This window comes from Microcaecilia unicolor, chromosome 14 (genome assembly GCF_901765095.1).
Source record: "Microcaecilia unicolor chromosome 14, aMicUni1.1, whole genome shotgun sequence".
NCBI classification, from domain to species: domain Eukaryota; kingdom Metazoa; phylum Chordata; class Amphibia; order Gymnophiona; family Siphonopidae; genus Microcaecilia; species Microcaecilia unicolor.
Genome location: NC_044044.1, coordinates 19505492 through 19528677, shown reverse-complemented (window position 1 = coordinate 19528677; position 23186 = coordinate 19505492). Strand labels below are relative to the sequence as shown.

The following is a 23186-nucleotide window of genomic DNA, read 5'->3' as shown; positions in this document are numbered from 1 at the left end:
ATATTGAAGAACAAGCAGGGGATGAACTGATACCTAGAGGTAGAACTGAGGGCCGTCACACACAGCATTAACCATTTCAGCCTGCTGGCATTCAATGCATTGAAATGCCCCAACCCTAGTTAATATTGTGGCTATCGTTTGCTAGGGGAGTTTTCTTCCCACACAGTATTGTGTTCAGGAACACAAAAGAGTTGGTGAAACAAATGACCCAACCAATCTGAATCCTCAGAATGTCATCTGTTTAAAATTCTAATCGTATCACTTGACTGTGTCTGTAAATTTGCCACAAATCACATAACACTGAAAAACAACCCCCCACCATCCCAACTCACTTGCTGGCACGCACGATCTCAGCCGCTGAGTTGTTGATGGTGAGGTCTGCCAGGGGGATCCTCTTCTCTTCCACCTCTGAGGCAATGAAGGTCTCCCTGTCTCCACTCTCCACTTTGATCAAGCGAATTTTCAACTCCTTGGGTGGGCCATCTGTCAAGGACCTCAGCTTCAGCAAGTCTGAACATGCTACTGTGGTATTACTAGTGTGTGACTCTTTAGCTGGGCCAGATGAAGGCTCCTCTCGTTTCATTGGCTCAGTCTTTCTCCTTTCACTAGTGGTTTTTCCACTATCAGCTTTAGAATTCTCCCGTGACTGAATCTCTTTGCTCTGCAGGTCCAAGTTGCCAAGGACCTGGCGGTTCTTTTCCTTGTGACTCTTGCTCGCTTTGTGCCGCCGGCTACTACCATCTTTACTGGATTTCTTGTGCTTGCTGCGGAGCTTGTCCCGTTCTCGCTTTCTACCCTCCTCTTTTGGGCGGGATGTGGGCGGGGGTGGTGGGAGGAGCGATGCTGATAGCTGTTGCTGGTCATGCAATTTCTCTGCCAGGCTCCTGTCTGGCAGGCTCTTCTCTACTAGGTTTCTATCTGGCAGGCTCCTTTCTGGTAAGCTCTTTTCTGCCAGACTTCTGTCTGGTAGGCTCTTCTCTACCAAGTTTCTGTCTGCCAGGCTCCTCTCCGGCAAGTTCTTCTCTGCTGGTAGGCTCTTCTCCGTCAGGCTCCTGTCCGGCAGGCTCCTCTCCGGCAAGCTCTTCTCCGTCAGGCTCCTCTCCGGCAAGCTCTTCTCCGTCAGGCTCCTCTCCAGCAAGCTCTTCTCCGTCAGGCTCCTCTCCGGCAAGCTCTTCTCTGTCAGGCTTCTCTCCGGCAAGCTCTTCTCTGTCAGGCTCCTCTCCGGCAAGCTCTTCTCTGTCAGGCTTCTCTCCGGCAAGCTCTTCTCTGTCAGGCTCCTCTCCGGCAAGCTCTTCTCCGTCAGGCTCCTCTCTGGCAAGCTCTTCTCTGTCAGGCTTCTCTCTGGCAAGCTCTTCTCTAGCAGGCTTCTCTCCGGCAAGCTCTTGTCCACCCGTTTCCTCCCTAGCAAGCTCTTTTCTGCCAAGTTCCTGTCTACCTGGCTCTTCTCCACCTGTTTCTCATCTGTCAAACTCCCTTCTGGCAAGCCTTTTTCTACCAGAGTTCCCTCTGGCATGTACCCATTGTCTTCCTCTTCATTTTCACTTTTTATTTCCTCTTTCATCCTGCCCTCAGCCAGAGTTTCACAGGCCCGACTGATCTCCTCCAAAATGTCAGTCTCTGACCTGGCACTCCATGGGCGCTCTAGCTTCACTGTGACCTCTGAGTCTTGATGGGTAAGGGCAAAATTCAATCCCAGCTTCTGGTTTTCAGTCTTGCTTACTTCAGAAGTTCCTTTGACTTCACTGGTCTTCTCCTGGTCCATCTTGGAGGTCCTGAGCCAGGCCTCACTTGAGGTAGATTCTTGTGTTGATGATAAATATTGGATGGCACTGGTTGGATTCTTCTTAGCAAAAGCAGCACCTAATGAATACTGTGAGGAAGGAGCGCCAGCTGGCTTGGAACGTTGAGTCCCACAATACAGGTACTTCTGTCCCTCCAGCACATTGGCCAGTGACTTCAGCACACCACCAGCATGATGGTGATGGCCATGCTTGGGAAGGGATTCCTCCAATGATGCCTCACTCTTCACTGTTGGCTCATCACCACCATTCCTCTGCTTGCCAAAAAATGAATAGAGCTTGGCTGGCTCAAGACGCCTCTGGGGCCCTGCAGTGAACTCCATTTTCTCTGGCTGCTTAGTGATAGTGACAGTCTTTCCCTCAATCTTGGGTTGAAGCATCTCTTTCTCCTGGAAGAGACTCAGGTTGAAGACTGGATCTGTCTTTCTAACATGTTCACTGCTATTGGCTCTCGACTGCATAATCAAGTTTGACCTTTCCAAGGGGTCATTTAAGCCAGCATTATCTTGCCTACTAGGCAGGGCAGAGGTCGGCAATCCACTTGGAGGAGGAGGAAGCGTGTGAAGATTCATATTATTAGAAACTCCTTGAGCCATCTCTTCCTCTTGCTGGATTGACTCATCCAGCATCTTCATAATGTTAGCTAACCCATCAGGCAGAATTTTGGAGAATTCTGTTGCCTCTTCAAACTGGTCCTCCAGCTGCCCAGTAGGGAACTCAAACAATTTCCTAAGGGCAGGAGACTTCTGGCCCTTGCTGGGCTCCTCTGTGAAGGATGGCTTGGGCACCTCCATGATCATCGGCGTACAACCAATCTCTGGTGCTAAGGTCTTTGGATGGGGAGGTGTCCTTGCAGCACAGATACCCCCTTCCAGGTGTCTGAAGCTTCCTGAGGTATTCTGGTAGGGGGCTGGGGGCTGCACAGGGCTGGGATCTCGTTTTGCAGCTGACATTATCCCATCTTTCTGTTCCTGGCTAGGGAAGTCTGAGGGGTCACCCAGTGGGGCCACTGGCTTTGGCACACAGCCTGTGGCAGGTGGCTTAGCATCATGACTCGGTGACCTCTTAGTGACTTCTCCAGCAAACGGACAAGGTTTTGGCCAAAACTCCACCCTCTCCTCCTTGATGCCAGCTGCGTACTTGCAGTGGAATGCGGAAGGAGATCTGGGCTGGGGGCTGGAGGATTCCCGTTCCTCTGTCTGGGAGCAAGGAACCTCTGTAACCCCTGTGCTGGGGTCTGCACACTGAAGAAAAGTGCCTGGCCGCTCCAGGTTGTGCAAGACTTGCTGGACGCTGCAGCGATATGCCTCGGGTCCTGGAGCTGTCCTGCTGGTACTGCCACTTTTCAGATCCTGAGAACTTGGGTGCCCACTGGGAAGGACATCAGATGATGGCATCACCACCACCCCCCTATCACAGTGTCTGTAAAAGCCTTTGCGTCGGACTGGGGATCCTCCCTCCTCTCCATACAGAATCTCTTCAAGAGGGTCCTGTGCTTTCTCTGTGGTCTCTCTGTTGCTGCTGCTGCAAGAAAATGCAGAACTGTGCATGGGAGACAGCCAACCATGGCGCGGGGAGCTCAACTCTGGCAGGGTTTTCGAGGGCCTGGTGCTAGGCAGCAATACAGGATGGGTCGCTCCTGAAGATTCTGGGGTGCTGGCAGCGGCTGGGTTTCCCGGACGCAGGGCACTCTGTGGACGGTGTGGCTGTGTATGGCTCTGCTTCACCCCCTTCAACCCATCCTGTCTCTGGCTGGGGGTTTCAAGGCTCAGGTTCTGGTGCCGGTCTGAACCCTGTTGAACATTAGAGGAAGAGAGCAGGAGGGGGAAAAAAAATCGTTAACCAAACAGATCAAGGGGATAAAAAGGCTACAAGACACAGCCAAAGTTATAGATTAATATGAGACAATCACTTTGCAGCCTGAACATATAACAAAGTTTTAAATAATCAACACAAACAGAACTGTATTTGCTCCAAGGAAGAAAAGGAAAGGGACAATCAAACATATAAATGGCAAGAGGCGTACTCGCTTGCAAATGCGCAGTAGAGACCCTCTCTGTCCCGCCCCCGCGTCAATACGTGATGACGGGAGTGTGACAGAGAGGGAACCTGCGCACCTGCGAGGGAACCGCCGTCGCCACCGCTCCCCCCCCCAGGGTTGCCGCTACCGCTCCCCGCACCCACCCGGAGTCGCCGCCGCCACCCACCCTCCACCCGGCCCGGGTACCTGGCTTCACTATTCAAACCGCCGGAATGCAGCACACAGCTCATCTGAGCTGCCGTTGGCCTTCCTTACCTGCCTGTGTCCCGCCCTCGCCGACGTTACGTCACACGAGGGCGGAACACACGCAGAGAAGAAGGAAGGCCGACGGCAGCTCAGATGGGCTGTGTGCTGCGTTCTGGCGGTTTGAATAGTGAAGCCAGGTACATGGCCCGGGTGGAGGAGTGGTGGAGGGGACTCTGGGGGGGCGGCGGCGATCTATCCGGGGGGGGGGGGGCCTTTCAAACCCCCACCTTCCTTTACTAGCCCGTTTTTACGGGCTCAACGGCTAGTATTACAGAAACCGTGACATACCTAGCAGACTCTCATACTGTACCCACAAGCTACAGTTTTTCAGTTAATTTTTTAAGTGCTTTTTAAAGAATGAATGCGAGTCTGATCTGCTTTGCTAAATAATTTAGTGATCTAAAGTTGAGCAGGTGAAGGAGAGGGTGGGCTTTGTTGGTGGGAAGGGCTGGGGGGGGGAGACAAATAAAATGTCACTTTTACTGCTATGTTGAGCAGAAATATGTTTAACAGCTGATCCAAGGATTATGTTAATGTTCTCTTAGTGTGACTGGAAGGTATTTTCACATAAAAATAATTATTAAAAATAAAAAAATTCAGGACTAAGGTATCGTGACATAAAGTTGGAGGGAAGGAGACTTGGGAGGACGTATTAAAAAATACTTCTTTACGAGAATAAGCACTGGACGATATATTAGCGAGGGCAACAATGTTCAAATCTGATTGGGACAGATATAGAGAAGAGGGTAAAAGGGTGGGAGGAAGACGACCTGATTCTGAGCTGCGAGGGGAACCTTATCTACCAAAAAAAAAAAAACCCTAAACCTGCTTTTTTTTATTTACCGTGCTGCTGGTGCTGCCGCTGCTCCGCTCGTCCCTCGTGCTCTTGATGGTGATGGGTGGGCCCCGGGAGGCCCCAAGGAGGGGCCGCGGGGGGTAAGGCACGCGGGGGCCGAGGTTTGCTAGTGATGCATCTGGTTCTGTCTGCAAACGCTGGACTCTGCTCTCCCTAAGGTCACTTCCTGGGCGACTCGAGCAGCCATGGCTCTCTCCTGGGTTGTTGTGATGCTGCTGCTGCTGGTGATGGACTGATGGGATGGGGGGAGGGGGCGCATGGTGAGCGTGACGACTAGGCGCGTAAGAGGGAGGCAGAGAGGAGGTCACAGGGTAAGGATAGGAATTAGGGGCTGAGCTTCTTTGTTCCTGCATTTAAAAACAAGAACAATATAATAAAAATGTTATTTCATGTTCAATCTATATTACACTTGCACAGGGTAAAGAAAAAACAAAATACCTACAAGAATGAAAAAATGAATTGCCTTATGGAGATGGATTGCTTTTTGTTGTGAATGCTTTGAAAATGATACTAAATGCTGCCCAGGTGGAGAAAGTGGAATAGAGGCAAATGGAAAGGAAATCTTGCCACAATGAGCAACGGACTGTGAATTATTGACTCTTGTAACATAGACCTTGAAATATTATCATTGTTAAAAATTCAATTAAAACGCAAGTTTAAAAAAATATTAACTCTTTAAAAAAGCGTTCCCTGCTTGACATTCCCTCCTTTAAAACCATCTTTCTAGACAAATACAGGAATTCAGTTTTCTATATTGTTAGTCCCAGATCATGGAACTCAATGCCTCACCAGCTACGAGTCCTACGCAATTTAGGCGAATTTAAAAAGGCACTAAAAAACCGCTCTCTTTCAGCAAGCATTTGGGGTCCGCTGGTGGAACGCTGTCTTCAGAACTGTTTTTAGTTGACTATGTTGTATGTCTTTAATACTGTGAGTGTGTAGTGTTCCCCGCGCAGGATTGTAGATGTGTGGGCTATGAGCCCTTTAATTAATTTAATTAATTAAGAAACAGGGGCCTGCAATCTACAGTGTGGCCACAAGGCTGTGCCAACACACCGTGTTCAGCAGCTCCTTATTAATGCTTGGAGAAAACATTCCCTTAATTCTATTTTAAACTTCTGTTTTTATAGGGGCACTTCATTCAATTACAATATCATCACACCTTTACTGCTACTACTACTACAGTAGAAAAAGAACATGCACAACAGTTAGGAAGAGCAAAACGAAATTAGCCAAAAGTTTGCAAATACTAGATTAGCCTACAGTAGATATTAAAGGGTGCTGGAGGATGAGGAGGGGAGGGACATGGGCATATTATGGAAACTGCTTTGATTGTAACCACAATATATCAAATCCCATCCCCTATTAAAATGTTTATTCTCCCTATCCCCCCCCCACCCCCCAATTCCTTTCATGCACTTTCAGCTCTTTGGCAAATGTGTCAGTTATGTGCATTGCAAGCAGAGCCAAGTGGTGGGTTACCTGCCACTCGGGGGCAGCAGCCTTCCTGTCGGCGGCCCAGGAGTCTCCATGTAAGGGGTTCCACAAGCCTGGCTTGGGAAGGTGATAAGGAGAATTCATGGATCCGCTGGCAGGGGCCTGGATTAACACATTACTTCCTCTCTGGAAAGAGATGGGGTGGAGGTAAGGTTCAACACTTAACAGAAGGCCACTTAAGACACAAACTTGCATCTTTACCATGTAATCCTGAGCTCTGAACTCATGGGCCTCTCTCACACATGTCCTGTAACAGCAGATAAGTGCCAAGGGTCTCTGCTTACACCTGACCCCTCCTCCATTCCCCTTCTCACACTCTTTGGGAGAATATATGTATTCAAGGTCCCTGATCCCCTTCCAAGGCCTCCTCGCACATCCTGTGACACCAAATGTGTTCAGGGACTCTGCTTTAACCCTCCCCCCCCTCAAACAATGCTACCATACTACTTCTCACACATCCTGTGACATCAAATACATCCACAGCCCCTGCTTCATCTCCTTCCCCATACTGCTCCTAACACATCCTATGAAACCAGATACATCCAGGGCCATGCTTTACCCCCCCACCTCTCTCCCCACGGCCTCACACACACACCCTATGACAGACACAATCAGGGACCCTACTTCCTCCTTGCCTCCCTCCCCCCCCCCCCCACCCCCCACACAATGACACTTCTCATGCATGCTGTGATAGTTTTCCCTCCCCACACATACCTGCTCGGGGCTGGCACTCCGTCTGCGTTTGCTGGGATTTGGATTGCCCTCCATATGTCCAGGATGTACCATGTGTTGCAACAGGGGCCCGGGCTGAGACACTGGCGCTTCCAGGGGGGGACCTGACCTCTTCAGCTGGGAACCCCGTTTCCCAGCAAAGTTTCTTTTCTGCTCAAGTCGAAGCAAATAAGAAGGAAAAAAAAAGAAAAAGAAGACGATGAGCTGTGTGCGGAAAAGATGCAGGTGCTGTCTCCATGCTGAACTCTGTGATCCCCAATTTATTCCTCCTCTCCCCACACCATTTAAACTTTTATTTAGTTTTCAATCAAGAGCAACTTTACAGTTCACCTTTACAGCTGTTCAAGCCCCCCCCCCCCCTCAACCATTTCTCTTTTATTTCACAACTGTTGTGGAGGAGTGGCCTAGTGGTTAGGGTGGTGGACTTTGGTCCTTGGGAACTGAGGAACTGAGTTTGATTCCCACTTCAGGCACAGGCAGCTCCTTGTGACTCTGGGCAAATCACTTAACCCTCCATTGCCCCATGTAAGCCACATTGAGCCTGCCATGAGTGGGAAAGCGCGGGGTACAAAAGTAACCAAAATAAAATAGATACTACTGGAGATTCTACATGGAATGTTGCTACTGTTGGAGATTCTACATGGAATGTTGCTATTCCACTAGCAACATTCCATGTAGAAGGCTGCGCAGGCTTCTGTTTCTGTGAGTCTGACGTCCTGCAAGTACGTGCAGGACGTCAGACTCACAGAAGCAGAAGCCTGCGCGGCCACATTGGTGATCTGCAAGGGCCGACTTCTACATGGAATGTTGCTAGTGGAATAGCAACATTCCATGTAGAATCTCAAATCGTAGCAACAGTGGAGGAGTGGCCTAGTAGTTAGGGTGATGGACTTTGGTCCTTGGGAACTGAGGAACTGAGTTTGATTCCCACTTCAGGCACAGGCAGCTCCTTGTGACTCTGGGCAAATCACTTAACCCTCCATTGCCCCATGTAAGCCGCATTGAGCCTGCCATGAGTGGGAAAGCGCGGGGTACAAATGTAACAAACATAAAATAGATACTATTGGAGATTCTACATGGAATGTTGCTACTGTTGGAGATTCTACATGGAATGTTGCTATTCCACTAGCAACATTCCATGTAGAAGGCTGCGCAGGCTTCTGTTTCTGTGAGTCTGACGTGCAGGACGTCAGACTCACAGAAGCAGAAGCCTGCGCGGCCACATTGGTGATCTGCAAGGGCCGACTTCTACATGGAATGTTGCTAGTGGAATAGCAACATTCCATGTAGAATCTCAAATCGTAGCAACAGTGGAGGAGTGGCCTAGTAGTTAGGGTGATGGACTTTGGTCCTTGGGAACTGAGGAACTGAGTTTGATTCCCACTTCAGGCACAGGCAGCTCCTTGTGACTCTGGGCAAGTCACTTAACCCTCCATTGCCCCATGTAAGCCGCATTGAGCCTGCCATGAGTGGGAAAGCGCGGGGTACAAATGTAACAAACATAAAATAGATACTATTGGAGATTCTACATGGAATGTTGCTACTGTTGGAGATTCTACATGGAATGTTGCTATTCCACTAGCAACATTCCACGTAGAAGGCTGCGCAGGCTTCTGTTTCTCTGTGAGTCTGACGTCCTGCACGCAGGACGTCAGACTCACAGAAGCAGAAGCCTGTGCGGCCACATTGGTGATCTGCAAGGGCCAACTTCTACATGGAATGTCGCTAGTGGAATAGCAACATTCCATGTAGAACCTCAAATAGTAGCAACAGTGGAGAAGTGGCCTAGTGGTTAGGGTGGTGGACTTTGGTCCTGGGGAACTGAGGAACTGAGTTCGATTCCCACTTCAGGCACAGGCAGCTCCTTGTGACTCTGGGCAAGTCACTTAACCCTCCATTGCCCCATGTAAGCCGCATTGAGCCTGCCATGAGTGGGAAAGCGTGGGGTACAAATGTAACAAAAAATTAAAAAAAAAATTAAAAATTCCATTCACATTCTTCTACCAATACGTTCTTATCTGCTTCCGTTACTTTTCATCTTGGACTCTGCATAGCACCTGCCTCTCCCTTTTTACTTTAGTTTACTTAAGTTGTACGTAGGCTGTTTTGGTTGTACCTCAGAAAAGCGGTATATATTTACATGGCCCCCCTGGATGTTATGATAATTATTTGGATAAACAAACATTTTTTTAAATATATTTTTTCTTCCATCCCCTTCCTGTAATTCTCCCCCCCCTCCCCCCCCGGTGACACCTTGGTCACTCACCTCTTGTTGCATGAGGTTCCACACTTGCTGGAGCGGGGGCAGGGTGCCTTTAGACCTGTAGGGTGGGTTCCAGAGCGGAGCCTGACAATCAGAGGGAAGGGAAAGAGATTTCATGACCAATGTAGAAATATACAAATTACATGCATGTACAAACAAGCAATGGAATACACACATTCATGCTACTCCTGTTTTCAGAACCCCACCCACCTGCGGTCTCTTCCCAATTGTCTTGTTTGTTGCTCTTCCAGAGACAAGGCGTGGCTTACCTGCTGCAGGCGGCCAATGCGAGCGCTGAGCTCCCCGTAACTGACATAGTCTTGCTGGTAGCGGATGGCGTTCTGGTAACAGCGCAATGCCTCCTCTGTGTCGTGCTCCGATTCGTAGATTTGCCCTAATTCCTCCCACAGTTGAGGTTGCTGTGGATCCCGGAGTAGGGCCTGCACGCAGTTGTGGATAGCTTCCTGCTTCACATGCAGGGGCCGGGAGCCTGCGTTCCTGAAATACAGAGAAGGGGTGGAGGTGGAAGGATCAGATCCACAATTACCAGGCTCCCTGCACCTCAGTTCTAATTATCAGTTTAGTCTTGCCTACTTACTTTGGAAGAAGGGGAGAAGAGGAAAGTCAAGTAAGTCATGTTGGCAGGAAATAGCAAAGAGCAGATCCCAGTTCAAAAAGTTAAAATGGTTTTATTTCCAACAAGCAAAGATCTCACACAAAAACGCCCCTGTGGCCATGTTTCGCCCACCAATGGGACACAATGAAGCTCAAACATATAAAAAGGTCTTTAAATCCACATCAGGCAACAGTTGTTGGTGGTAAATGGAATCTGCTCGGAGGAGAGGAAGGTGAGTAGTGGAGTGCCTCAGGGTTCAGTGCTGGGGCCGATTCTGTTTAATATATTTGCGAGACACAATGTTGGAAAGTTAGAAGAAAAAGTTTGCCTTTTTGCGGATGCCACGAAGATAGCCAATAGAGTGGATACCCTGGAGGGTGTAGAAACCATGAGAAGGGATCTCCAAATCCTAGAAGAATGGTCAAGGGCTTGGCGGTTAAAATTTAATGCAAAGAAGTGCAGAGTGATGCACTTGGGGAGCAAAAATCCAAGAGAGATGTACCAGATAGGAAGGGAGATATTAGGGATGATGGTGTCCGAGGATCTCAAGGTAACAAAACAATGCGACAAGGCAGAGGCTGTGGCTAGAAGGATGCTAGGCTGCACAGAGATGGGTATAACCAGCAGAAGAAAGGAGGTGTTGACGCCTCTGTACAAGTTGTTGGTGAGGCCCCACTTGGGAGTATTGTGTTCAGGTTTGGAAGCCATATCTTGCTAAATATGTAAAAAGACTGGAAGCGGTTCAAAGAAAAGCAACGGAAATAGTTTGTGGTGTGCACAGCAAGACATACGAGGAGAGACTTGATGAACTGAACCTGGAGGAAAGGAAAACCAGGGATGATATGATAGACGTTCAACTATTTGAAAGGTACTAATCCACAAACAAACCTTTTCCAGAAATGAGACGGTGGTAGAACAAGGACCTGAATTTAGGTTGAAGGGGGGGCCAACTCAGGAATAATGTCAGGAAGTATTTTTTCACAGAGAGGATGTTGGAAATTGCAATGCCCTCCCGCGGCAGGTGGTGATGAAAACCATGTAATGGAATTCAAAAATGCATGGGATAAACACACAGGAATCCTGTTTAGAAGGAATCGATCCGAAGAAGCTTAGTGGAGACCAGGTGGCAACACTGGTAATTGGGAAGCAAAGCCAGTATGGGGCATACTTCTACGGTCTGTGCCCCGATTGTGGCTGGATAGATTTGGATGGACTGGAATGGAGCTTTTCAGGGGCTTTGATGACAACTTCAGAACAAGGACGGTGCTGGACAGACTTCTACGGTCTATGCCCTGAAAATGGCATGGACAAATCGAGATCAGATATACATCTATCACCTCATACCTTATGTAATGAGTTTATCTTCTCAGGTAGACTGGATGGACCGTACTATGTTACTCTATGTTAAAAGAAGGTTCAAGTTGTTGGTGCTGCAGGGCTTCAGGCCTTACTCCAGCTTCCTTCACTGCAGCCCCTTCTTCTTTAAAAGACCTTTTCATAAGTTTATTTCATCTCCATTGTATCCCCTGATGCAGTCCAGTGGTGGGCCAAACGCAGCAACATCGGGCATTTTTATGTGAGGCCTTTCCTCGTTGGAAATAAACCATTTTAATTGTTGGAACTGGTACCTGCTCTTCTTTATTTCCTGCGTGACTTCAGCAAATCATGTGTTCTCTCTTGATTTCCACAGTCCTATTGGTAGTGGGAGGGAGGGAACCCATTCACCATTGGCAAACTACGCTCGTGGTTCTAATCCCCTTGGGATTTGAGTTCTAATACCTCATTCTATCACCGAGTACGGTTTCTCCCCTGCACATCCTCCTTCCTCTAATCCCCTAAAGCAGCCCCTTACCCTGCAGGGTGGTACGGCTTGTTGGGGTGCCCCATGTTACTTCCATGTGTAGGGAGCAGGTGGCAGGAAAGTTGAGACTGTCCTATAACAGGAGAGCACCTAAAAGGGAAAGTAAAAAAAAAGGAACATTAAGAGAACTGGGGGGGATAGGGGGGGCAGGAGGTAGGGACTACAGCATGGGGCTTTGCTAATAAATGACTGAGGTTCATTACAAATGTTATGCAGATGGTTTTCAGTATACTAAGTGGAAATCCACTAAAAGAGCCACAGTGCGCACCTTGTCAAATAACTGTCACATTGTTACACGTCCAGTAGGGCGGAGATGCTGGGGGGGGGGGGGTGAGGGGGGATGTAAATGTAGCAGGGACCAAGTTATATCTGTTTAACAGGCTCTCTGAGTTGTTTGAAGGAAATGTTATTCACAACTGTTGTTTATGTGTATTGGGAAAATTCAATAAAAATATTAAGTGGAGAGGTGTGGTAGCCGTTTTAGTCCACTCTTAAAGGTTATCAATAGAAATCAAACAAAATAAAACATGGAAAATAAAATATGATGATACCTTTTTTACATAACTTAATACATTTCTTGATTAGCTTTCGAAGATTGCCCTTCTTCCTCAGATCGGACACCCAACAAACAGGACTTAATAAGGATCTGGGTTTTCTAACTCATAAACCATGAAGCTGTATTTCTCTATTTCTCTGTTTATTACCCTCTTGTCACCTACCAACACCCATTCTGTTAGAATATCAATGAAATGCTTTGATGTCCCCATGCATACCCCCACCCTCCCACTCTGTCAGACTGTCAAAGTAATGCTTTGATGTTTCTCTTATATATACTATCTGCTAACACATTTGCTTATTTCCGATCTGACGAAGAAGGGCAACCTTCGAAAGCTAATCAAGAAATGTATTAAGTTATGTCCAATAAAAAAGGTATCATCTTATTTTCTTTTCCATGTTTTATTTTGTTTGATTTCTATTGATTCTACATGGAATGTTGCTATTCCACTAGCAACATTCCATGTAGAAGTCGGCCCTTGCGGATCACCAATGTGGCCGCGCAGGCTTCTGCTTCTGTGAGTCTGACGTCCTGCACGTACGTGCAGGACGTCAGACTCACAGAAACAGAAGCCTGCGCAGCCTTCTACATGGAATGTTGCTAGTGGAATAGCAACATTCCATGTAGAATCTCCAATAGTAGCAACATTCCATGTAGAATCTCCAATAGTAGCAACATTCCGTGTAGAATCTCCAATGGTATCTATTTTACTGTCATAGTAATGCTTGAATGTTTTCACTTATATATATACTATCAGCTACCACATTTGCTTATTTCCGATCTGAGGAAGAAGGGCAACCTTCGAAAGCTAATCAAGAAATGTATTAAGTTATGTCCAATAAAAAAGGTATCATCTTATTTTCTTTTCCATGTTTTATTTTGTTTGATTTCTATTGATTCTACATGGAATGTTGCTATTCCACTAGCAACATTCCATGTAGAAGTCGGCCCTTGCGGATCACCAATGTGGCCGCGCAGGCTTCTGCTTCTGTGAGTCTGACGTCCTGCACGTACGTGCAGGACGTCAGACTCACAGAAACAGAAGCCTGCGCAGACTTCTACATGGAATGTTGCTAGTGGAATAGCAACATTCCATGTAGAATCTCCAATAGTAGCAACATTCCATGTAGAATCTCCAATAGTAGCAACATTCCGTGTAGAATCTCCAATGGTATCTATTTTACTGTCATAGTAATGCTTGAATGTTTTCACTTATATATATACTATCAGCTACCACATTTGCTTATTTCCGATCTGAGGAAGAAGGGCAACCTTCGAAAGCTAATCAAGAAATGTATTAAGTTATGTCCAATAAAAAAGGTATCATCTTATTTTCTTTTCCATGTTTTATTTTGTTTGATTTCTATTGATAACCAATAAAAATATTAAAAATTACAAAAAAAAAAAAAAAAAGATAACATTCTTTCAGTGAATTGAATTAAGAGAAAGAGAAAGGAGAAGCAAAGCAGGAAATATGAAGAAAGGGGGTAGAGAAAGACATAAGGGAACTGCTCCTTGCAACACAGCAAGGGAAAGTTGATGGGGAAGCAGAGGGGAGGGTGCGACGTGTGTTTCCCTGGCATAGGATCACCCCTCCCTCAATAAGGGGTGGGGATTCAATATGTCCTGTGGATGTTGGGTGGGGGGGAAGGCATGAAGGTGTAATACATCAGTTCTGAGAGGGCATCAGGTCCTGTGATGGGATGTCATTGGACCAGCTCCTGGTTTAACTTTCGCCCCACATTCACAGTTTGTTAGGCAGTACAGCAAGGGCATCACTGAAGGTGTGGATGTCTTTTCCCTTGCTCACGTACCTGCTGGGGGGTTGCCATGGGCGAGAATGGGAGGAGCTCCAGGTTCCGCCACAGCCAATGCCACCAAGGGGAAAGGGATCCCGCGAACTGCGGGCCCCGAGCTGATCCACCGTGCGATGCATCCAATCTAAGAGGAAGAAATAACAACAAAAAAGTAAGAAGTAACAAAACAACAAAAAATTAGCTAATTCCCTCACAATCCCCCAAATCTGTGCTTCTCTCTCACTTTCTCACCTCTGCAGCCCGAGGTAACACCGTCCTCTCCCTCAAGGTGAGGTCACGTCTGCCGTTCCTGAGCCTACTACAACCCAAACACTGAGATGGGCGCTTCACTTCCCGTGTTCAAGGTCCTTCACAGCTGCTGAGATAGAAGGAGAGAGATGAGAACACTATCCTCTCCCCCAGGCCCCGGCACACGAGGGCCACATTGCAACAGAGTGGTTCTGATCCCTAAACCACAAACTGGAGGCTGCAGGAACTCCAGTCCAAAACAAAGTTGATTTACTGGCCTGAGCTATGGAACTCACACTCAAGTGATCTAAGCAGCCCCCCCCCCCCCCCCCCCCCCCCACCACACTGCCAACTCTTCACGGAAGCAAAACCCCATGGGGATGAGCTGAGTCAAAACCCAGGAAACGAGAAAAAAAAAAAGAAGTGAGGAAATGGAAAGAGATGGGAGCAGACTGTGTGTGTAGCTGTAGTGTCCTCAGCTCTCTCTGTGACAGAGTATAAATAATGAATTTTTAAACTCTCCCACCAAAAAGTCCAACATGGGATAAAGGAAAACAACAGAAAGAGGAGACAAGAGTCCCTCTCCGATCCCATGCCCCTGGAACAAGTGGTGCCACAGGGCTCCCCATCTTGCCACAAGGCTTGCAAATAAAAGGAACCATGCAACAGGGGTGTAGCTACGTGGGGCCACAGGGGCCTGGGCCCCCATAGATTTGGCCCTGGACACCCCTGCCGATGACCCTCTCGACCCCCCCTGCTGCCGCCAACCCGCCGTCGCCGTCTGCTACCTTTGCTGGAAGGGGACCCCAACCCCCGCCAGCCGAGGTCCGCTTCTTCGTTCTGTTTCTGAGTCTGACGTCCTGCACGTAGAAGAGGATCTCGGCTGGCGGGGGTTGGGGTCCCCCGCCAGCAAAGGTAGGCGACGGCAGGGGAGGGTCGAGAGGGTCGTTGACATGGGGGGGGTCAAGGTGGTGGTGGCAGCGGGGGGGAGGGGCTAATATATGCCCCCTCACCTCGGGCTCTGGACCCCCCTCCCGCTGAAGTCTGGCTACGCCCCTGCCATGCAAACCTTGTCTCTCCAGTAAAACCCCTCTCCCTTATCCCCACCAACCTGTTCTGAGTGAGGAGGGAGCAGTACTAGCAGCACCTCTGTGCTGCCCTCTTTAATCTCCGAATTGGGGATGGGGGTGATACAGGCAATGGAAAGGAGGAAGGGGGACAGGGAAGGAGAGAGATACACACAGAGTGAAAGTAAGGGGGCTAGAAGGAGTGACAGTCTTGTGGGGAGGGGCGTACTGGTAGGAAGTAAAAGGTGTAAAGGGTACTGGGGAACAGATAAAGGAAGCACTAGGGAATGTAGTGAGACAGTCAGAAGGGCCGTCTGTAATGATGCCAATGCTGCATCACCCTGTGATATTTTTAGTCCTTGCCTGTTTACCAAAGATTTATAAAAAGCTAAAACAACCATGAATGAGAGGGGGGGAAAAAAGCTGCTTAAGCCTCAAGCTTACTAAAAATATTCAGCGGGTCCCTATTTACAAAGCACAAACCAACAATCCCTGCCCCCTCCCCACACATACACACACGCACCCTTCAATAGCTAATTTTTACCCAAGGCCTGTCAGAGCTTAACCTTTTTGGTTATTGATTCATCCTCTCCAACATGAAAGCTGTTTCCCCCATCCTATGGGTCAATCTAGCCCCAAATGCGGCCTTCTTTCCCAAGAGACAGCATACACCTCTCCACCAACTCCTTCCCAAGAACATACTAGGCTCCTCACCAACCTTGTCTTCACCAAGGACTTGGTTAGTCACAAACTGCTGTCCTGGGCCTGCCAGCCAGTCATCACTATCTTCAAGACAACCTGAGAGAGAACACAAGGAGAGGAAACATTAGGGGAAGGGAGGGGTTATGGCGGCCATCTTGGGATCTTCACTCCTTACCACAATTGATCAATAAATGTCAACACAGTTGTGTGAATGCACCTCATTCCTGCCCTGCAGCACCCCCTACTATGCCACACTTATTACCCCCTCCCCCAGTAACCACAACCCCCCTCCTGCTCCTTAAAAAAAAAAGGTACTATACAGACATTTTGTTTTCCTTAACAACAGGTTTAGTGCATGACTATTCTGTGGCATGAACCCACGGGGGGGGGGGGGGGGGGGGGGGGGGGGTGTGGTCAGAAGTTAAAAACCGAGCTCAGAAAGGATGGAAAGGAGAAGGGATTTCAGATTAACTCACTCCTTTTTCAAATGTAGATCAAGGCGAGTTACTTTCAGGTACAGTTGGAATTTTCCGGTCCCCAGAGGGCTTACAGTCTAAGTCTGTACCTGAGTCAATGGAGGGTTAAGTAACTTTAATACAAAAATTATTCTTTTTCCTCTCTCCCCACCCTACAACCAAGCAAGACCTCCCTGTCTTCATAAGGCACCAGAGCAGAGTATATGGGATCACTTAAAGATCTTGTGACATGCAGTGGAGAGTCACAGCTAAGAATAACTTTTCCTCCCTGGTTTGAGAGGCCAGGCCTGGTGAGGTGGATGTTCAAACATGCAGAAAACAAAGCCCCAGAGCCTTCTCCTTACTCTGGTGACTATCTTTGAAAATTCCTACAGCCACAAATCCATGGGGGCCTATGGTGCCAACGACAATGTAGAGGGTGTCCAAGTAGGGGATGGGAGTGAGGGGGGGGGGGGGTGAGTATGGCATAGAAAGAATGGAAAGATACAGGTGTAAGAGATGGAGAGAACTCAAAATGGATGCAGGCAGAAGAAAGGGGGAAGAGGAGGAAGGAGGAAAGGCGCTGACAAAAATCAACCACTTCATAATGCCCCAGTCTTCAGGGAAGAAAGATCAAAGTACTACCTTTCCACTGAGAGAATTAGGTTCTCTATGTATGAAGAATTTTCCCAGAGATGCAAAAATAGGAGAACATCCTTCAATACGTTGGCCCCAAAACAGGCATAAACAGGATGGCGGGGTTGCAGGAGGTAAAAGGCAGATAAAGGTAAAGAGGAGAAAGACAAACAGAAAGGGAGACGGGCAACAGAGTGTGGGGGAGGGAGAAAGTTTTACTCAGAACCCTAACGGCACAAGTTTGTGCAAAAAATGTAACCAAAATCAAAACAGACTTGGAGAAAACAGCCTATTTTTACACAAGCCCACAGAGAGCCAAGCCATAACCTCTTTCTTTTTAGTTAGCTGAACCATGTAAACTGTCACCAACATACAAAGAATGCGTGCACTAAATGTGTGTATATCTATCTATATATAGGTGATGCACACACACATTTGACACTGCTTTATCATGCATGCTAGTGGAGTACTCTAAAAAGCCCCTCCTACGCTTCCCAGCACATACGCACCACTGGACGCTGTGCGGGAGTTTCGGGGGTTGCCCGTGACGCTAATAAATCTCCCACGTCCTCAGTATGGAGAGAGACACACACAGGCATGAGTAAAGGCAGAGTCAGCACCCTAGACAGGAAGTGAAGATGGGGGGACCCCACTGACGTGTCAACAAGATGAGGGCGGAGGAGATGCACCCAGCACCGGTGACATCACCCTGTGTCATCATTCCCAAAACTCCCACGGCTGCCCCCACCAGCTGAGACTTTACAATCCGATTGGTTAATGACTTGTCCATCCTTTTCTGCAATGCTGTTTTATAAACTACAGACGTTTCATTTTGTCAGCTGATCTGTTTGTTTTTTTTTAAGCTCTCTAGAGATTTCTTGGTCTCTGCCTCGCTCCCAGTAACGCCAGTTCTCCAAGCAGTACCCACGGAACCACTTGGGCCCAAAGAAGCCATTCCACTGCATGCTATCGCTCTCACTGTGTTCTCGTCACCCTATTATGTAAAAACCAATCTGCATAAGTTTCTACACCCACTGACACTTTCACTTCATTAGTAAGCACGGTTCCTGGGGAAATCCCCTTCATGGCCACAGCTCTCAATCATCCTTCATCACAGGGGTGGCTTTGGATCCATAAGACCAGTCTTATCCATCACCACTGTAGGGTAGATGGTGCCAATATGGTGCTCTGGTGAATCCCCTTCCTCCTGTACACACATATCGCATCACATGGGCAAAAGCCAACTTTGTTCTATGATTCCCTTGCTGCACCACCCCATCAAACTTTAAAAGGTTGCTGGAGCACCACAGCCCAAAAGGTAGAGGAAAAGTGTTCCAGTCTAAAGGTCCACTTAATACCTGTGCTGCTGGAATCGTGGGAGGCTCAGCCACATACAACACTGCAGTTGAATATTTGGAGGGGGATCTGTTTAATATTAGGGGCACTATTGTAATTCAAGCAGGCATAGAACGGTAAAAAGTATGATGAAAGGACACTAAAGCTAACCATACCCTAATACTATGTGGCAGAGTGGAAGAGAAGCCTAGCGGTTGGAGCAACTGACTATGAAACAGGCAAGGCAGGGTTCAAATCCTTTTCTCCCATGGATCTTGGGCCTCAAGAAGAACTCAGATCACAAGCCCCATTGGGAAGGTCAATCATTTCTGTCTGAATTTAGAAAACGTGAGTATTAACTCTAAACAAAACTAACCCCTTCAACCCCACAAAAAAAGAAAAATTGAATTTAAAAACAATTTTGGTTGTCTTAAAATGCTATCAATGAAGTAAAAGGTAAGGGGTAAAGGGTCATGGGTTTGATATACAAATCAAAGCGGTTCACATATATTTTATACAGGTAGACAGCCAGAATACACCACCAGTACAAAGCGACACTTTCAGCCATATTACCCAACTTGTTACATTTTATCTAGTCTAGCTGTGTGCGTGGCTTTCCTGATTTCTACTAATCATAATCGTTAAGAATCTCTTTCATTCCCTTTTGTAAAAACCAAGAAAAACATGAAGCCTACAGGTGACTGCTTGAAAGGCCAGTGGCTCCTGCAAGCCACACTCCCTCAGCAACAACCCCAGACAAAAAACCGAATTTATTTTATTTTTTTGTTACATTTGTACCCTGCGCTTTCCCACTCATGGTAGGCTCAATGCGGCTTCCATGGGGCAATGGAGGGTTAAGTGACTTGCCCAGAGTCACAAGGAGCTGCCTGTGCCTGAAGTGGGAATCAAACTCAGTTCCTCAGGACCAAAGTCCACCACCCTAACCACTAGGCCACTCCTCCACTCAATTGCCACTTTATCCCTCCACTCTCTGTATTTTTGTACCATGGAAAGAAGAGTGACGAAGCCCCACCACCACCATTCAGTGTATCCCTCTCTCAGCCAGACCCTGGATTAGTTAATCTGCAGTCTGAGAGGAGCCATGGAGAGAGGAAGTGAAAGTTAGGCCTAGCAGGAAGCAGGATCCTGTGCAAGCAGGCGCTGCTTCCTTCCCCCAGGCCAGCAGGCAGCTTCCTGTGTAATAATAAAAAAAAAAAACACACAAGGAGAGAAAACAAAAAGACAGAGAGAGAGAGAAGAAAATAAAAACAAGAACAAAAGGAGGACGAGAATGAATGTGGGATAATGTGAGAAGAAAAGAGAAAGGGAGTAAAAGCACATACAAGAAAAAGTGAAAAGGTTGTAGTGAGAAGACAACACGTGTGAAAATGTGGGGATAGGAAGCACAAGTGAAAGGGAGAAAAGAGCACAAGACTAACAGGGAAGCTTGGTTTCTACTCTCTGTTTACGGCAGCCAAGAGGAGAAGCAAATCTGGATTCAAAACTCAGACATATCCCCCCCACCCCACAACCCCTCCCACCCCAAAACGTCTTGACATATAGAGGCAGGGAAATTCTGTGGTGACAGTTTTTCAGTAGAACTGTTCTACTTTCTTTCCCCCCCTCCTCCTCCTTCCTTCCTCAAAACTTCAGACAAATTCCCCTGCCATTTACCTCCACCCCACATACCTTTCCTGTACTAGGCCTCACATATGGAAACTCCAAATTACCGAAGCCAGGCCTAGTTCAAGGGGAAGGAACATTTAGAAGTGGGGCACAGATTTATTAACTCGAATAAACTCTATAAATCCACAAATTTATTTCATGGTGACTAGCAGGTGTACACAGGAGGCTTCACCCCAGCCCAAGCTGTACCCTACCCCTCCCCCCTCACCTGCCTAGGTAAGGAACCCCCTAGTCAAATACCCATGGAGGTCAGAACATCTAATTAAGCTAAAGCTAACAGGTGAGAATCTTGGAAAATTGGTCCTCCCAGGTTCCCTGGGGCATTCTTAGTTCCTGCTTTGTCATCACAGGCAGTGAAATGGTGTGGAAGACCCAACCAATATTTTGCCCAACACAGCATCAAGCAGCTAGAAAACATGGGGGCAGGGCCAGAAATTGTTTTCTTTGGCCCCTCCTACCACAAAGGCACAACACGGGGGGGCCCCTGCCTTCTGCGAACCCAATCTCCCCGTATGCAGCGCCATCCTGCATCAACACCACAGTCTCAGTAACACCCCCCCCCCCTAGACTCCTGGTAAAAATCTTTCAGTTAACCAGTGAGGAGGACGAGTCTAGTATTTCTGGTCACTGGGCTACACGTTTCTTCCATTTGCACGTGCTCCCAGCCAGCAGGAAAGGGACTTCATATAGCGTCATGGCCCTGGGAAGGTTTCTCTAGTGCGTCGGCCTGGCAAGTTGCAGGAACTACTACTCAGAACCACCTCCAAGTTCTTGAGAAGATGGGGCAGCAGAAGGTTCCTGGAAATAAAAGAGGAGGGGAGTGGAGCTGTTTTTTTGAGGGCATCAAAAGGTATTTCTTGTAAACACCATCGTGGTTCCTCGTGGCTTCTATGAAAGCACTGGGTTTTACAACCCTAGGCATGATGATTTGGTGGTTTCGGCAGCCCCCACCTCTGCCCAAGTCCCAAAACAGTCACTTCTCAGAACCTAAATGAAGACAATTTGCTAGCTACAGGTTCTTCTGCCTTTCATTAAAAACCAAGGAGAGTTAAAAAGGGCAGAAGCTTTCAACATCTAGAGAGCAGAGTTCCAATATCACCTTTGCTACACCTCATCCACCACAAGGACAGGTGAACAGGACAGAAACTTTGCAGAAGCTGCAAAGAAACAGATGAGAGAGATACAAGCAGTGACCTGAAAAAGATGGGGGGGTGGGGTGGGGGAGGGAAGCAGAAGACAAACAGGAAAAGACAGATAACAGATTTAAACAAGACACAGACAGAAGTGGAAAAGCAACAGATGAGACATGTTGAACAGACAAACGAGACAGAGACATACCAGAGAGAGAGATGAGTCAGCATAAAGGCAGGCTACAGTGAAAGACATAATCCAGAATAACCAGCAAAAGAGAGGCAGAAAAGGAGACCGAGGATGCCAGACAGCTGAGGCGCAGGGAAAGCAAAAGATGACAGACCGTGAGAGGCAGAAAGGAAACCAAGAAATGAGACAGCCAGGTGGGGGGAAAGAAGTGGGAAGTGTGTCGGTGTAAACTGGGGGGGGGGGGGGGGGGGACAAGGAGGAGATCGAGGAGGGGAGGAGGGGCTCATGGCACATTCCCAAAAGCGCAGGCACCCGCCACTCACTGTCTGGTCTCCATGACAACAGCTGCATCTCGTCTACAACGGTACAAAACTGGTGTCTAAAGCCCTTATCCTGTGGTCAAGCAACCGTGAGTCAATCCCATTCCCTGCCCAACGTCCCTCATCCCCCCCCCCCTCCGGCATTCCAGACCCAGCTAAGTCAGAGCAGACCAAGCACCACAGGAAATAAAGACCATCCCTGGCTCTTCCATCCCCTCTGTTTCTCTGTATCACATGGTAACAGGGATTAAAGACCATCCCTAGGCATTTCTATCCCTTATATCTCACTGTAGCACATCCTGCAGGCAATAAAGACCATCTGCTGGCATTTCTGTCTCTTCTAGCTGACTGTATCATGCCCTGCAGGGAATAAAAACCATCCCTGGGCATTTCCAACCTTTCCATCTCACTGTATCACACAGTGCAGGGAATAAAGACCAGCACCTGGGGTTTCTATCCCTTCTAGCCAACTGAGGGCCAGATGCACTAAACTTAAGGAGCCAGCAACGTGGTTTTTAAACTGGTTCTAGCCAGCTTAGCACGCAAGTAGTAAACCGGGACATGCACAAAAGGGTTCTCCGAGCCATTTTCCTGTCACGGTAGCAGCTAACGAAAATGGAATGCAAATGAGCTCATTACTATTATAATGTCAATGCGATGCACTATCGTTTCGGACCCCATGCACCGTGGAAAATCTAACAGGAGGTCTGCACCTCTCGTTGGGGCTGCTGTGAGCGGGACCCATGCAGAGGAGGATGCCCATAGCAAAAATCGAAAGAAAAAAAAAACGTCCAAGTGCTCGTCAGGGACGTCCTTTCAAGTGCTAAAACTTGGACGTCCTTCACTCAAAAAAAAAAAAAAAGGACGCCCCTGACGAACATTCGGGACTTTTTTTTCTTCAGATTTTGTGATGGGCGTCCTTTTTGAACGTGTTTTTCTTAGGTGCCCGAAATGACCACCGCCAGAGAGAATCGTGGATCGGGACGTGCGAGGACGTCCAAATCAAAACTATTTGGACGTCCCTTTCGATTATGCCCCTCCAGGTCTCTCTCAGCCAATCACAGCTTGTTTAGCTGTCACTGGTGTCAGCTTGGCTGAGAGAGACCTGGAGGGGCATAATCGAAAGGGACGTCCAAATCGCATGTCCCGATCC

The 23186-nt window shown here is 47.9% G+C and overlaps 1 protein-coding gene across 10 annotated transcripts in view; it reads right to left on the bottom strand.

Annotated features, from left to right (window-relative positions):
• The window catches only part of KDM6B (lysine demethylase 6B), a 151592-nt gene that overhangs the window by 26522 nt on the left and 101884 nt on the right, over positions 1 to 23186 (bottom strand). For 3 of the 10 annotated variants that reach the window (XM_030188426.1, XM_030188429.1, XM_030188431.1), the window contains 10 exons: positions 16298 to 16377; positions 14516 to 14642; positions 14282 to 14408; positions 11903 to 12001; positions 9704 to 9932; positions 9438 to 9518; positions 7154 to 7321; positions 6425 to 6565; positions 4930 to 5289; positions 333 to 3592 (listed from right to left, as the gene is read on the bottom strand). In XM_030188426.1, the coding sequence (XP_030044286.1) occupies positions 333 to 3592; positions 4930 to 5289; positions 6425 to 6565; positions 7154 to 7321; positions 9438 to 9518; positions 9704 to 9932; positions 11903 to 12001; positions 14282 to 14403 (4460 nt within the window). In that variant the 5' untranslated portion in view covers positions 14404 to 14408; positions 14516 to 14642; positions 16298 to 16377. Of the gene's footprint in view, positions 1 to 332; positions 3593 to 4929; positions 5290 to 6424; positions 6566 to 7153; positions 7322 to 9437; positions 9519 to 9703; positions 9933 to 11902; positions 12002 to 14281; positions 14409 to 14515; positions 14643 to 16293; positions 16378 to 23186 lie in introns of all 10 variants that reach the window. The other 7 variants (XM_030188427.1, XM_030188430.1, XM_030188428.1 and 4 more) reach the window with 7 other exon arrangements.